The 16,619-nt window shown below is 42.3% G+C and overlaps 3 protein-coding genes across 4 annotated transcripts in view; 2 read left to right on the top strand and 1 right to left on the bottom strand.

Moving 5' to 3' along the window:
- Positions 1 to 16,619, top strand: part of Calx (sodium/calcium exchanger 3) — a 1,242,927-nt gene that overhangs the window by 1,168,441 nt on the left and 57,867 nt on the right. The window lies entirely within an intron of this gene.
- On the bottom strand, positions 12,718 to 15,171 carry LOC124220357 (uncharacterized). Its single transcript, XM_046629102.1, has 2 exons — positions 15,141 to 15,171; positions 12,718 to 13,502 (listed from the first exon to the last, which is right to left on the bottom strand). Exons 1-2 carry the CDS (start codon positions 15,169 to 15,171, stop codon positions 12,718 to 12,720), a joined length of 816 nt encoding a protein of 271 aa, XP_046485058.1.
- On the top strand, positions 15,197 to 16,347 carry LOC124220358 (uncharacterized). Its single transcript, XM_069136158.1, has 3 exons — positions 15,197 to 15,208; positions 15,324 to 15,342; positions 15,563 to 16,347. The coding sequence occupies exons 1-3, from the start codon at positions 15,197 to 15,199 to the stop codon at positions 16,345 to 16,347; spliced, it is 816 nt and encodes a 271-aa protein (XP_068992259.1).

Consider the following 16,619-nt stretch of genomic DNA (forward strand, 5'->3'; position numbering starts at 1 on the left):
TTCGAAGGGCATACGAGAGAATTCATAATGGCCTCTTGGTGTCAAAAATGCAGTTTTCGTGCTGTGATCGGGATGCATGGGAATTTGGTGGAACCCGGAAGCAAGGTCGAATGTGGAAAAGTATTTAGCTGAACCAAGCTGGTCAAGGATTTCCGTGATATCGGGCATGGGGTATGCGTCGCCGACTGTTTTTTCGTTAAGTTTTCTGTGGTCGATTACCATACGCCATCGTTTATTGCCGGCACTATCCGGTTTTTTTGGAACGATCCACACCGGGGAATTATACGGAGATGAGGAATGTTTATTAAGATTTTGCTTGAGTAGTTTATCAACTTGGAATTCGATTTCGTCTTTGTAAATCTGGGGAAAACGGTATTGTTTGGTATGAACAGGCGTATTGACCGTCGTGGGGATAGTGTGATGAGATAAATTGGTGTGGCCTGATTTGTCACCTGGGAGATAAAAGAGATGGTTAAATTCTCCTCCGAAATTAAATATAGATTGTTTTTCGGTGTCATTCAAATGATCAGGATGTAAGCTGCTCTTTGGGACGTCCAATCTTTCTGACCTACTGTCAGTCAAGAGCACTGTTGCGGCACCGGAACAGGGTGTACTATCGTCAGCGATAGGAGGATCGGATTGCAGTTGCGCAAGGTCAGTGGACTGGATGGGGCAGGAGGGGGGATTATTAGTCGGTCGCGATGTACGCTTGGCGGCAGAAAGAATTAATGAGTTGCTGAGGAGAGGGCCTGGGTGCGAAACAAAGGTTTTAGCGCAGGCATCGCTGTGGTGGTTACTCGGTGCAGTGGGCTTAACGTTGGGCATGACTGTACTCAGTGGCTCGTCGAAGTCGTCTAGGGTTACTGTTGGGAGTCTTATCTCTACGGCAGATTCGTTACAATTGAACGCGTACGAGTAAGCGATGCCGTTCTGGTTTTCAACTAACTCTTCACCACATAGAACTTTGTTGCCTAAGTCGATGCGTTTAAGATAACCTACTTTAGTGTCTAGGTTCGCAACTATTGGTGGGATGGTTTCCACGGTACGGGCCTGTATTGTAATTACGCGCGTTTTTTCGGATGCGGACGAGGGTTCATCGAATTTATTAAAGTGGATTGGCAATGAGGATCCAATCATCACCGAGTTTGAGTTAAAAGAAATAGTTGCTTTCTCTTTTCGTGAGAAGGGCTGACCTAAGATACCCTCGTGCGAAATCGGAAACGAGTCAGGGACCAAGTGAAAGGTGTCGGATTTATTATTGAAACGCATTTCAGTTTTTGCGATAGTTTGCATCTTTTTGTCTGTTATACTAGTCAGCGTCAAACGTTCGTCGGTTATTCGTCGTTCGAGGGGCCTAACGGAACTTTCTGTGACCAAGTTGACGTCTGCACCGGTGTCAATAATAAATGTAGATATTTTTATTAGCTCGGGGGTGTCGATCGAAATCAGTGGAGGGTCAGCTGAAGCTGTTATGAGGATATGACTTAAAGATCGGAACGCTAGTTGTTTGCATCGTTCGCGGGCGCGTTCTTCCCGCGGGCGATGTTCCCGTTTCAATGTTTATTTGAGCCTGTATTGCCTTGATTATTAAGCGGAGAGGATCTAAATCAGTCTACTGTGTGGCCTCTGCGATTACAATTGTCGCAGTGTAGTTCTTGGTTTATGTTGCATTCTGTGGAAGTGGCCCATTCTGCGACATATGGTACAATATCTTTTACTTTGCAGACGGTGACATTCCGTGATGGAGTGACCCTGGAGGTTACAAAATTGACGACTGCTGGGCAGAGCATTTACGCGGCCAGCAGAACAGGTGTTCGGATCGAGCGCTTGGGCGTAAGGTCTGGGCTCGGTACGAGGCGCTGGTTGATGAGCGTAACCAGGTGTGGGCAATGACATCGGGGGGGGGGGGGGGGGGATGAAGGAGGCCGCGGCGGGCACCTGAGACAGAGGAGCAGCATGGGGGGGGGGGGGGGGTAACGGCAGGCACATGGGTGTAGCGGGGGTAAAATATTGTGCAGAGAATTGCATCCGACGGTTAATTAGCTCGGCTTCTTCACCTTCGGCGATGGTGACGGCAGTTTTGAAGGTCGGTCATGGTCAGATAGTAGCGATTCTCCACTCCAATTCTGGCCGAAGCCCTCTAATAAACGATCTATTGGTATCCTTCTTTGGATCATCCAGTAGAAGCGTTGCTAAGTCTAATGGGTGCTTGGCTATGATCGCTGTGCTTATTTCCTTTGATATTGCTCTTATTCTGCACGAGTAATCTATGATGCGCTCATATGGTTGTTGTGTAATTCTATCTAATTGAGCAGATAACTGCCGTATGGGGATATCCGGGCGGTATGCTCGGCTGAGGGCAGTTATGAGGTCCTCGACGTCATTACAGTTAATGCCTATTAAATATTGAGAAGCGGGGCTTGTAAACTTTGATTGCGCAAATTTGGCGAGAGTCATTTTCACAAAGGGCATGTTGTGGCCGTTGGAAGGGGGGATTGTCGGCAAGACATCTTTTACTGACCAAAAATTTGAACCGGTTTCGTTAGTTGGTGCCATGTTGATTCAAGCAGGGTATTGCAAGTACAGGATTAAAAATATCAACTCAACACTAAGACTTAGAATAGACTTACGGGGCGAAGGTAAACACAAAAACAGTGTACAGCATGGTTGTCGGTAGCTGGACGCAGGTGAAACTTGAAGAGGCGATACACGTCATGCGTCGGCACGAGGAGGGTATAGATGAGATACTCCGTGGCGTGTTGATAAATAAGTGTGGTAATCCAGGTCTTAGGGCGATGCCACTTTCGGGTCCAGATTCTCGTCTTTACAGGGTTGCAGGAGTCCGAATGAGCGGGAAGGGTCCATTCAATATTTGTCGGTTGAAAAGGTGATGTGTTCAGATGCGGTGTGCGACTTAACTTGGCTATCGCACTGAATTTCCACTCACTACACAGTTATTCGACGTCGTGCGTATCGATGAATTTCAATAGTACCAAAATGTGACGGAGTTATTGAAATTGGGGACTCTTTGCAGAGCCTGTGTCCTTGGCGAGTTGAATAGGTTCTGCATGCCTGTCACAGTACTTTGTGGACCAGAGTCCGTTCGTAACATGGCTATCACTGATTGGTACGGCGTTAGAAATTTTGAGCACTGAACACTTTTGTAGAAAACATGCAGCACTGCACTGACGGGTAGGTCGACGGGCAAAACCGCTGCCACCAAAATGTTACGGGGTAGAATGCGTAGGCTCCGATGAGCGGTAATCGGAGCTTACTTCACGCCCAGCCAAGGTGTTATTTGGCTATTATAGGGTCTGTTCACGTCGACTATGCACTCGCGTGCTACTACTCCAAATGCAGGAAGTGAATGGAATAGAAAGAGATCGGTATTAAGGGAAGGTAAACGATTTAAAGTATATGATTGTTTATCAGTAGTCAATGCAACGGAGTCGGTCGAGGGAAAAAGGTATGGTCTTGGTTTAGAGGGATAGGTGTTTTGCTTGAGCGCTAGGACGGATCTGCTTAGTTTAGCGGAATGTAGAAGGCAAGCTAGCCGCGAGTTACAGAAGAATCTGCTGACTCGCGGTCGATAAGAGTAGACCACAGAGCGTAAGGTAACTAAGAGTGTGGGAAAGGAATGAGAAATCTGGACGACGTAACACAGGAATCGAACCAATCGATTGAATTTTCTCGTAACTAATGATACTTCACATCCGCATATCATTTATTAGACGGCTTTGACCGTCTTGCATGGCTTCCCATCAGAAGCGTAAGATTCCAACTTGTAAACATTTATCTACATACATTCTTACATCGGGTGCTCAAGAGGCGAAAACTTTCTATTCAATACCAATTGCATTTGGAATTATTGCTATTAAGAAATATATACTGTCTAAACATGCACTCGTCTGTCTCGTTGTCAAACATATTACTTTGAAAAGGGAGGGGAAGTCAACCAACAGCCAGCCAAGGTAATCCCTGGTCTGGAAGATTGGAAGTGTTTGGGGTCAGTAAACCACAACAGAAATAGGCAGGCGACTCTGTTTATTCCGAGTTCGCAATTGGAAGGGAGTACTGGTAAGCCCGTATCTCCGAGTAGGTGACATGCGCCCTCCAGCTGGAAGCAACGGCCGAACAAGTCCTTGTCTTTCCGAAGGGAGTAACGGGTGAAGGTGCCTGTTCACACATCAAGGCGGCTTTGGTGATACCTTAGTCCGTATAGTTCGACTGTTCAAGGTTTTTGGGTCTGATAAGCTGATCCTGCTTTTAACCCATCAGAGGGGGTTCATTGTAAACATACGTTTTTATTATAAACTGACAAAGAACACACAATAACGGGTTTATCTTGTAGGCTCTGGCCTCAAGATAAACCGTACCCATTACAACATAAATAAATAAAATACAAGCTTAAATTATCGGGTCGTTTTGTGCGTTGTCCGGTTAGTACGACGTAATACCGCCGGTCCTTTGGCCGTCGTTATGTCCGGATTCTACTGTACATACTGTGACGTGGTATTTCGTACCCCGTCACTTTATTTAATTATCGCATTCCCCTAGGTGCAGATATCGCTAAAAATAACGAAAGCACGTCTGAGGCCAATACTCCAAAAATGAACGACTAATTATCTTTAAGTTGATTTCTCTTTACTAAGCTAATTGTATGCTATTTTCTAATTCTGTAATGCTCTTCGAGAACCATCCGCGAGACCTTCACGTCAAGATACCAGGACACTGCCTGACAGGGGTCACGTACCAGCTCAACATCGACCACAACCGACTACAGACGAACGAATACCGCTGTAACCACTCCCGATGGATGCCTATCTAGTTGTCGAACAGGGTCGTGCGTGATGCACAAACAGCACCTCCAACTATTTGAGACTTATCGGCCAGGAGCCGAACCACGAACGAATGCTTCTACCGCTCGGATGCATCGTCAGGCGGCGTACAGGGCTGTGCGTCAAAAACACAACAAAGCCTCCCGTCGACGATACTTATCAGCCTGGAGCTGAACCGACCCTAACATCTACTAAGTCGTTGACTATCCAATAGAAGACGGTTTTCCCTTCACGAACCGTCTTATCGAAGGACTGCGGCGTGGAATAGGCTAATGATATGCTGACCACGTGGATCTGGTGGATCTAGTGTGGGGATCCGGGTTGAGGGCCATCACCACCAGATCGTTCCGGCATGAGGGCTTCGATGAGCGAGGGCCGGGATGCAGCGCCGACGAAATAGCTACAACGGGGAGTACCAGTAAAGCAAGGAGTGAGTTACAGTCTGTCGCAAGTCCAGGAGACCGGTGACGTAACATTGCCGCACAACTCAATATCGCAACACATGAGCAGTACGACCTCCCCTCTCACCAACGATACCGCACAGCTGAAGGAAAAACATCTCTAACCACCTTCCGACGTCCCGATACCTCGATACCTGTCGTCGAGGGAGAAGAAAAACAAGCGGCGAGGGATTATCGCCGCCTACCCGTGGACCAGGCCACGCGACCTGCTGGTCCAATTAGAATACCGCAAATTTTAGGAAGAATCACGTGACAGCAGCTCGACGAAAATCAGGATCATCGCTCATCTCGTCACTCTACGTTCAGTTATCAATCATAGCAGACGTGCCTTTTTGTAACTCGACTTCCAGTTTCGTTGATAGCGCCTTTATTAATCCGACCTTCAGCTTTTGTTAATTGTACCAGTGTTCCCATTATCGCTTTAATTACCGCTATCGTATCGCATTCTCTCGCACCTGTTAGATCTTCTTTTACGTAAGTGAGGTTCCTTTCCTATTTTGTGAAGCCACGAGATTACTTGCAATATATCGTACCTTTACCTTTATCTCTTTCTCTCTTTACCTTGCAGTTGGTCTGCTTGAGCCAATTGGGCTCGTATCTTTTCTCTTTATCTTGCAGTTGGTCTGCTTGAGCCACCTGGGCTCGTACCTTATTCTCTCTTATCTCTTATCTTGTCCCTCTCTCTGTCTTATTGCAAGTAACTTCGCGACTAGTTGACTATTACGCATTGTAGTGACTATTGTTTATCTTATTATCTTTCTCTTTTAGAATATTTGAATGTCTAATATCGCTGTCTAGCAGCGCGTTCCGTTGAAGGATAAATTTTTATCTTAGCTATTGAGCATTGCTATTTTGTTATATTTTCTCTGATTAGTTTCTATCTGTCTCTTTACCTATTATCGTTGATTATCGTATCTTAGTGAGAGTACCGCGGGAGCGATCTTATATCGCTGCGCGGTCCCGTTCGTCGTTCATTTGACATTGGAGTATTGTGCCGTATCGCATAACATCTTTTTCACTATTTTCTTCGCTTATATCGCTGATCGTAGTTGTCCGTAGTCTATTTGGTTTGCCGTACGTTGCCTATTAATTATCTTGAATATTGTTTGTCTTATCTTGAATTGCCTTTTATCGTACCGAATATCATCTATCTTTCTCTCGCACTTACCGCAAACTATAGACTACGTATTATCTTTATTCTCCTTATTTTATGCTAATTTTCTATTTGACCTGTCGCTTGAATTTACCTTGTAATTCATAATTCCTTGTCTGCCTATTTCTGATCATTCTGGTAATGTGATAACTATTACAATTGTTGTATTTCGCATGTGTTCATAATCGCTTCTCATATTTTATGATTTATTTGCTTACCGCTTAATTTAAGTACAGTATATCTTTTTCTGTTCTGCCTATCCATCGTAAAACCGTGTTAATCATTACCGTTAGTATCGCGAGCTTGCGCATATTTCCCGCTTATTCGGAAAACGTTCCGTTATTTGTTAACTCTCTCGCTTAACCTTTCTCTGGCTGTAAATATTGTTAATTATCGCATCTATCGTAATTGTAACTCAATCTCTTCAGCTACTTGCTTGTCATTAAACTTATCGCTTCTTGTTTAATATATTTGACATTATTCCTGCTTCACCTGTTTCTTATTTTATCTATTGGATTCGACTCCGCCCCTCTACCATTATCTTGTCTCTCTGAGCGAACTGTGCAAAACCGTCGTAGAACCTGACCTTACCTTTATCTATTACCTTTACCTTTACCTTTATCTTTTTGTCTAATTATCTATTTTTGACGCATGTGCGTCTGGCGCCCAACAATCGTATCTTTCTCTCTTAGTATCTCTCTCTATCTAATCATTCAGGTTAGTGACTGCGCCGTAGGGTAACCAATTATCGTTATATCGTTCTTACCCTCAACTGTATAAAAACATTTGGTTACAATACATATGTGTATACCAGTTGTCACCACACATTCGTCATATTCTACAGATGATTCTATGGACTCATTCTCTTTGTCCACCATCGACATTATGACTTATGATTTGCTAGGCACTTTGTGCCCGGGACTGAGTATCATTCCACAGTGCATGCTGAGTTCAGCTACGTAGTTTCTCGTGCAAACCTTATTATGTAAAAGGTATATCTGTCAGCTGATGTATGTGGAAAATGTAGATGCTCATTGATATTAATAAATAAACAATTTCTGTAGACTCTCTTCGTTATAAAGAAGTGTATAGAAAACACAATTAATGAAGCCGACTGCGATTGACATTTATTTTGAAATTAGAATGCACTTTCGAGACCTTGACGTAAAATAATCGAAGTTTTACTGAAACACACGCATGTTTGAAAAAAAAAATTCACAATTAATGAGCAAATCTCATAAATTTAGACCTGAGTAATATACCAACCCAACCAACATGATATGACTTACCTACCGGCTTTACTTCACGTGTTTTAGCTTCGGTGGAATCTTCGTTTTTATTAAAAAAATTTTGCCGCCACACCCACATCAATTTCTTGCACACTGTTTGAGGTTACGTTTTGGAAACTGTCAAACATAATTCCGCAAAAACACTACTTATACAAAGATACGAAGGAAAACTACAGAAAGTTTTGGATCACATTTAAACATGTGCTATACCGTCATCGCGCCTCTGGGACGAGCTGGAAGAATTTATGGGGAATTGGAATTCGGCGAATCAGCTTCGCAGCAGGACTATTGAGATTTTCGCCACCAGACAGCATTCAAGCGTTCACATAAATTTTGTATGGGCGAGCGACTTTCCATATCATGGAAATCATACAGAATCGTTACTCCACGAGTCAATATAGAGAGATCCTCTAAAATGCACGACTGTATTTGTCACTAACACTATATATAAGACAATAACACGTTAAGCTCGTAGGATGATCAATAATTATTGCCTGAAGATGATTGGCCGTGGCCCATCAAAACGTCACAACCTTCTAAATAATCAATGAAAGGATTTTTTACTATGACCAACTCCGGCGAATTATTTTTAATATACAGGGTGACCACGATAAGGTGGCCACCCCCCTCCAAAATCTAGCCGTGTGATAATTTGAGAAATTTTTTGCATGATTTTTAAAGGATTTGCGACGATCCTTCCGATAGTGAAGTCGAAATTTTTTTAGAAACAACCGTTTTTGCGCGCGAAAAAAAAATTTTCGATTTCGAGACCAAAAATAGGGTTTAATTTTTTTTTCTGAAAATACGCAAAATCCTGAGCGCGGATATCAAAAATTTTCCGGGATTCGTCAAACCAATCACCCAGAAATAAATCTCAAAATTCGAACTTTTTGTCGAAAATTCGGTACTAACTGGCGGAACAGGTGGAATTGAAATATCTGGCAAAATCGACCAGCGCCAACTTCACCCGAGTCCAGGTAGCGGTATACGATATGTCATTGACGATTCTGCGCGATGAGTTTCGTTGGACTGACTTTCTCTGTTTGCAGCTAGGCGAGCAGCAAGATTAGTAGTTTGAAAATATCTGCATTGAGAGAAGCGTGACAAAAACGTCCGCATTTAAAATTATCAATGATAATTACACGAACGCAGCATAACGGGAGGTTAACAAGCATTTTGTTATCATCGGTTGCCAGTGACAACCGTTGTAGCACGGAGGTTAGCGAACGCTCGCGCGTGGCCGATCCGGCCGATCAAGATCCCGCTATTACCGTTTGCCGACGCGGCGACGTCGAGATGATGTAGCGCAAAAATTGAAATTCTTTCGAAAATGATCATCGAATCATCCCGATTCCGTCAAAGTGCAGCATTATTGACAAAGGCTTATCACTCTTATTTTACACAAAAATGATTTGAAGAAACGAACAGAATCCACCCGAATTTTGACAGTGTATTGCTTGTTCGTCGCAAAATTCTAGGTCAGTTTATTTATTTTCTGGAGAACGATGCGCGAAAATTGGTTAATTCTGACACCGTGTATTTACTTTCGTACGTCGAATATTTCCGCGGCAACAAAGCACATGGGTGGCCGACTTTTCTGTGATTCTAGTAGTAACAATGAGCGCAATATTGCCACGACCCAGCGTTATTTTGACGCAATGATCAAACCGGGGTCAGTAAACCACAATTCGAAATTATTTTCGATGAAAATATGCCGTTGCATTCTGGAATTTCGTTAATTGTCCGACAAATTGATACGTAATGCGTAAGAACGAAATGACTCGCATTTGTTTAGAACGAAACCCTTGCATTGCTCTTTACTTCAATACGAAAATCGTACTATTCTTATCCAGATGACATAAGTATGTACGAAGCACGACAGGCTGAGGTATCGTTAAAGTACGGCGAAAGTATGGCCGATGTTATGACAGAAGTAGAAGCATGAAGGAATAATCGTCAGGTTATGATTCATCTACCTTTTACCTGTGATTTTTCCATTTCGTGGGCGACAAAGACAGTATTTTTTCGTAAATGCGATCGCTACGCTTTACTTTCCATTTCAATTCAATGACAGTTCGTCAATGACAATAATTAGCAAACTAATATTGAGTTTGTAAACCGATGCAGAGATTTGATACTTAATTCTATACAATTCCTTACAGATATGGTAATACAAATGTTTGATTGGTCTTTACATGTGCAATGAAATATTTTGTTTCATTCAAAATATGTACAATGCGTAAATTCGGGAATCCGTTATTTTTTCGGATCGCGCATAGTATTGCACAACAGAATTATGCACCTTCGGTACTCCTCTTATGTTAATCCGTCCTCCTCGCTGAAAATTTTTTCAACGAATGCTGAAATTTACAGGGACGCGGGCATAATATTTGCAATGTTGCCCGCTACATTTCATACATTGAATAATGCGTAATTACTTTTCACTGCGTAATAAATATTCTCCGGCATTGCTTCGTGTTTGCCTTTCCCGGTTGGACTCATCTCTGTCAAACTATCGTTGTCTAAGATAATTTTGAAGAGTGCTCGGTTCGTTTCTTTCCGACTCTTGTACATAATCTCTGTGACGGCGGCCATTTGCACATTGTCAACCCACACGTCGTACCCTATGCTTAACCGTACTTGATGACAATTTAAAAATGATAATTATCTTATCAAAATTAGTGACCATTTAGTGTAAAAGTATTACCAACAGATCGTTTTCCGCTACTCGGTGCTGTTACTTTCAGGACAATTTGAAAAGTGTTCCATGAGTTCGTTTGATTAACGCATTTATTCGTTTCTTTGTTTTAATTGCGACTGTAGTCGCAGTTTCATAATGTAGCTACACAACATTTTGTTCGAGACATTGAATTGATGCATTATTTACTGAAAATTTAATGCATTATGAAACGGACGCAGCATTATTGTAAATGATGTATTTTTTCACAGATCACGAGTGCACCACCTCGACATACAAGTTTAAATTTCTGAATCGACGTGATCTGAGATACTGTATTCGTGCGTGTACATATAATTATTTTTAATTATTTAATTTATTTATTTATTTATTCATTCATTCATTCATTGATTTAATTATTCATTGATTCATTGATTCATTCATTGATTTAATTATTCATTGATTCATTCATTTATTTATTCATTCATTTACTTATTTATTTATTTATTTTTTTTTTTTTTTCTTCTTTGCGTATGGCCAAATCAGTGGGGAAATCCTTTATGGACCACCCTAGGTAGGGTACCGTCACTCCTAGGAGTGTGGGACTCGCCTTACAGAATACCCACTAAAACCACCACCAAAAACCGTTCCTTGCTGTCGTCCACACCCCACGGAACTGTCGTCGTACCTGTTTTTGAAAATCAAATATCACGATTAGAACAATACGAGGCAAATATTTTGATGAAATTAAATCTAACAAACGGATGTGAACTAGACTTTTCACCATTTTCGTGACACCATTCTCGCGTTACAGAAACGCTGAAACTCAGGTTTATTTGCAATAAGATTCATTAGAGTTCAGTAGTATTCAATACGAGCCTGTAGTAAAAAGAAACTTGTCTTGTATTTCATTTCTGGTCTCGTTCTGTGTTATTGTCCGCCAAAAGCCATTCCTAGCTGTCGTCCACACCACACGAAATTGTCGTCGCATCTGTATTTGAGAATCAAATATGAGGATTAGAAAAATACGAGGCACATATTTTGATAAAATTTGATTCGACATTTTTGAAACTACAGATGCAGTTTAACGTGCATCAAAAACAAGCGAATGTACACTCGACTTTTTACGATTTTCGTGACACTATTCTCGCATTACAGAAACGCTGAAGCTCAAATTTCTTCGCAATAAAAATCAATCATTAGAGTTTTGTAGTGTTTAATACGAGCGTTTAATAGAAAGAAACTTGTCTTGCATTTCATTTCTGGTCTCGTTCTGTGTTATCGTCCGCCAAAAGCCATTCCTAGCTGTCGTCCACACGACACGGAATTGTCGTCGCATCTGTTTTTGAGAATCAAATATGAGGATTAGAAAAATACGAGGCACATATTTTGATAAAATTTGATTCGACATTTTTGAAACTACAGATGCAGTTTAACGTGCATCAAAAACAAGCGAATGTACACTCGACTTTTTACGATTTTCGTGACACTATTCTCGCATTACAGAAACGCTGAAGCTCAAATTTCTTCGCAATAAGAATCAATCATTAGAGTTTTGTAGTGTTTAATACGAGCGTTCAATAGAAAGAAACTTGTCTTGCATTTCATTTCTCGTCTCGTTCTGTGTTATCGTCCGCCAAAAGCCATTCCTAGCTGTCGTCCACACCACACGGAACTGTCGTCGCATCTGTTTTTGAGAATCAAATATGAGGATTAGAAAAATACGAGGCACATATTTTGATAAAATTAGATTTGACATTTTTGAAACTACAGATGCAGTTTAACGTGCATCAAAAACAAACGAATGTGCACTCGACTTTTTACGATTTTCGTGACACCATTCTCGCATTACAGAAACGCTGAAGCTCAAATTTCTTCGCAATAAGAATCAATCATTACAGTTTTGTAGTGTTTAATACGAGCGTTTAATAAAAAGAAACTTGTCTTGCGTTTCACGTCTGATTTTGCCAGCTCTTCGTGTCCGCCGACAGCCGTACCTTGCTTATCCTCGAGATCCCACGGGACTATCGTCTAACCTATTTTTAACATTAAACAGCACAATAAGAAAAAAACGAGGTGCCTTTTTGATGATAACGATTCCTATGTTACTTAAACATCATATACAGTTTTGTGTGCGGTAGCAAACAAAGAGAGTTTTGACGTCCCACCACTTCTGTTATACTATTTTCACACATCTGAGGATTTTTTTTTCAACCCTCTAAATAACAATAATAATAATTCATGACAGTTTCGCGTTGTCAATCATTGAAGATTTGTAAAAAGAATCATATCTCACATTTCATTCCTGGTTCCGTTGCCTGAGGAGATGCTCGATGTGCCCTCCGTTCTGCTGGACAGTGAGTGCGAGCCGTTTCCGGATAGACCCTCGCACCCGTTGCATCTCCCTAACAGGAATAGCGGCACACGCTTCGGCGATGCGGTGGCGCATGTCGTGTTTTGTTGTGGGGGCCCGTTCGTAGACGATTTCCTTGACTCTACTCCAGAACCAGAAATCACAGACGGTGAGATCTGGTGAGCGCGCTGGCCACCTAACCGGACCTCTCGTACCGATCCAGCGCTCCGGGAACATGGCGTCCAGGATTGCCTTGTTCGCGTTACTGTTGTGGGCAGGGGCCCCGTCCTGCTGCCACCAAACCTGGTCCATACGGATGGGGTTTCCGTCCATCAGGCGGGGGAGTTCCTCGGTGAGTACGGTCGTGTACTTGGCTGACGTGAGATTTCCGTCGAGGAAAATGGGCCCGAGGATCCTGTCCTGTAATACTCCAACCCAGACGTGGAGCTTCCAACGGTGCTGGTTGTCCTGTTCGACGATCCAGTGTGGGTTTTCCGGAGCCCACCAACGACAGTTCTGCTTGTTGACGAGTTCGAGGTTCGTGAACAGCGCTTCGTCCGTGAAGCACACGTTCCTGAAGAAATCGGGATCCTCCTGCAGACGCTCCAGTCCCCAGCGACAGTACGTCAGTCTTCGTTCGGCATCACCTGGGCACAGCTTTTGCACCGGCTGGTACTTGAACGGACGGTTCAGCTCGCGTGCGATTTTTCTCACAGATTCTCGAGGAACCTCTGTAGGGAATTAATTACTCCTTTTAGAAAGCACAAAGAGACAATTATTGCATTGACCCCTAAATATACGTTGAATTTGTGTCCAGGATTGTCTCGTCTCTAATAAATCTCACCCAACAGAACGAGGTATGACTTGGTAATAAAATTTCACATCAAACCGACGGGGAAATATCTTGCCGAACTGACGAGTCAATGGATTTTCGGCTTAATTACAATTCACCTGGATGAATGTAAAATAACTTGATTAATGAGAATTAACTGAATCACTAAATATAACTGAAATGTTGAGAATTAACTGAGACACAACTGAATTACGGAAAATTAAATCAAGTATATGGGCTATTCCGCGTCAACCGGATCAGTCATCTCTCAGATATTTTTTTAATTCGGCATGTGGATTGTGTGGGAGAAGTTAGATTTTTGTGCCAAAGCGCGAATCTCATAATGCAAACTTCGATTTTTTAGTAACAATAACAAATTAGACTCCCATTTTTTTCAAAAATTCATAACCTTGACAAAGAATTAGATACAATATATTTTTCTTTCAAATTACGCGGAAAGCTCCATAGAATTTTTAAAAAATACGAAACGGTAAAAAAAAGTTGTTATCAATTGTTTATTTAACAATTAATTTTTCAAAGATTTTTAAAACAGTGACTAACACGATCAAAAATTTTTTTTCAAATTCCGACATGTTCCTTGAACTGTACTACAACCTGTGAATTAATTCCAGAGAGGTGTTTTTTTTCGTTTTTGAGTTAAAAATCATTAAAGGTGTCGATGCGCATGAAATTGCGGCGCGCCGAGTCTCTACGTAATGGCGGGCGGCCGGTTGCCGTCCACCGCTACACCGCGGTGGCGTCGCAGGGTTATTTCAGTCGTTTTCACGATGTAGGACACGATTGGAGAATCTGAAAAAAGTACTGTACCTTCACAAGGCCTGCTCAAGGCGATAAGTGAAGTTTCAAGAATGTGTTTTTATTTTAAAATAAGTAGCAAGTCATATAATTATTATCATTTATGTGCCCTTTCATGGTGTGTAACCGTTATTTTGAATGTCTGTAATGAAAAAACGGTGAAAAACACATTCCTGAAACTTCACTTATCGCTTTGAGCAGGCCTTGTGAAGCTACAGTATTTTTTCGGATTCTTCAATCATGTCCTACATTGTGAAAATGACTCTAAAATAACGCTACGAGGCCACCGCGGGGTAGCGGTGGACGGCAACCGGCCGCCCGCCAATACGTAGAGACTCGGTGCGCCGCAATTTCATGCGCATCGACACCTTTAATGATTTTTTACTCGAAAACGAAGAACAACACCCCTCTGAAATTAATTCACAGGTTGTAGTACAGTTCAAGGAACATGTCAGAATTATAAAAAAATCTTTTGATCGTGTCAGTCACTGTTTCAAAAATCTTTGAAAAATTAATTGTCAAATAAACAATTGATAACAACTTTTTTTTACCGTTTCGTATTTTTTTCTTAATTCTATGGAGCTTTCCGCGTAATTTGAAAAAAAAATATACTGTATCTAATTTTTTGTCAAAGTTATGAATTTTTGAAAAAAATGGGAGTCTAATTTGGTATTGTTAATAAAAAATCGAATTTTGCATTATAAGATTCGCGCTTTGGCACGACAATCTAAATCCTCCCACACAATCCACATGTCAAATTAAAAAAATATCTCAGACATGACTGATTCGGTTGACGCGGAATAGCCCATATACTTGATTTAATTTTCCGTAATTCAGTTGTGTCTCAGTCAATTCTCAACATTTCAGTTATATTTAGTGATTCAGTTAATTCTCATTAATCAAGTTATTTTACATTCATCCAGGTGAATTGTAATTAAGCCGAAAATCCATTGACTCGTCAGTTCGGCGAGATATTTCCCCGTCGGTTTGATGTGAAATTTTATTACCAAGTCATACCTCGTTCTGTTGGGTGAGATTTATTAGAGACGAGACAATCCTGGACACAAATTCAACGTATATTTAGGGGTCAATGCGATAATTGTCTCTTTGTGCTTTCTAAAAGGAGTAATTAATTCCCTACAGAGGTTCCTCGAGAATCTGTGAGAAAAATCGCACGCGAGCTGAACCGTCCGTTCAAGTACCAGCCGGTGCAAAAGCTGTGCCCAGGTGATGCCGAACGAAGACTGACGTACTGTCGCTGGGGACTGGAGCGTCTGCAGGAGGATCCCGATTTCTTCAGGAACGTGTGCTTCACGGACGAAGCGCTGTTCACGAACCTCGAACTCGTCAACAAGCAGAACTGTCGTTGGTGGGCTCCGGAAAACCCACACTGGATCGTCGAACAGGACAACCAGCACCGTTGGAAGCTCCACGTCTGGGTTGGAGTATTACAGGACAGGATCCTCGGGCCCATTTTCCTCGACGGAAATCTCACGTCAGCCAAGTACACGACCGTACTCACCGAGGAACTCCCCCGCCTGATGGACGGAAACCCCATCCGTATGGACCAGGTTTGGTGGCAGCAGGACGGGGCCCCTGCCCACAACAGTAACGCGAACAAGGCAATCCTGGACGCCATGTTCCCGGAGCGCTGGATCGGTACGAGAGGTCCGGTTAGGTGGCCAGCGCGCTCACCAGATCTCACCGTCTGTGATTTCTGGTTCTGGAGTAGAGTCAAGGAAATCGTCTACGAACGGGCCCCCACAACAAAACACGACATGCGCCACCGCATCGCCGAAGCGTGTGCCGCTATTCCTGTTAGGGAGATGCAACGGGTGCGAGGGTCTATCCGGAAACGGCTCGCACTCACTGTCCAGCAGAACGGAGGGCACATCGAGCATCTCCTCAGGCAACGGAACCAGGAATGAAATGTGAGATATGATTCTTTTTACAAATCTTCAATGATTGACAACGCGAAACTGTCATGAATTATTATTATTGTTATTTAGAGGGTTGAAAAAAAAATCCTCAGATGTGTGAAAATAGTATAACAGAAGTGGTGGGACGTCAAAACTCTCTTTGTTTGCTACCGCACACAAAACTGTATATGATGTTTAAGTAACATAGGAATCGTTATCATCAAAAAGGCACCTCGTTTTTTTCTTATTGTGCTGTTTAATGTTAAAAATAGGTTAGACGA

The sequence above is a fragment of the Neodiprion pinetum genome, chromosome 5 (assembly GCF_021155775.2).
Source record: "Neodiprion pinetum isolate iyNeoPine1 chromosome 5, iyNeoPine1.2, whole genome shotgun sequence".
NCBI classification, from domain to species: domain Eukaryota; kingdom Metazoa; phylum Arthropoda; class Insecta; order Hymenoptera; family Diprionidae; genus Neodiprion; species Neodiprion pinetum.

Excerpts from the sequence above, each read along its gene's own strand:
- LOC124220357 (XM_046629102.1), bottom strand. The coding sequence starts at position 15,171 with ATGTGGATTGTGTGGGAGGATTTAGATTGTC. Across the intron at positions 13,503-15,140 it reads GTGGGAGGATTTAGATTGTC|AGGTTCCTCGAGAATCTGTG; the intron begins GTGCCAAAGCGC and ends AATTCCCTACAG.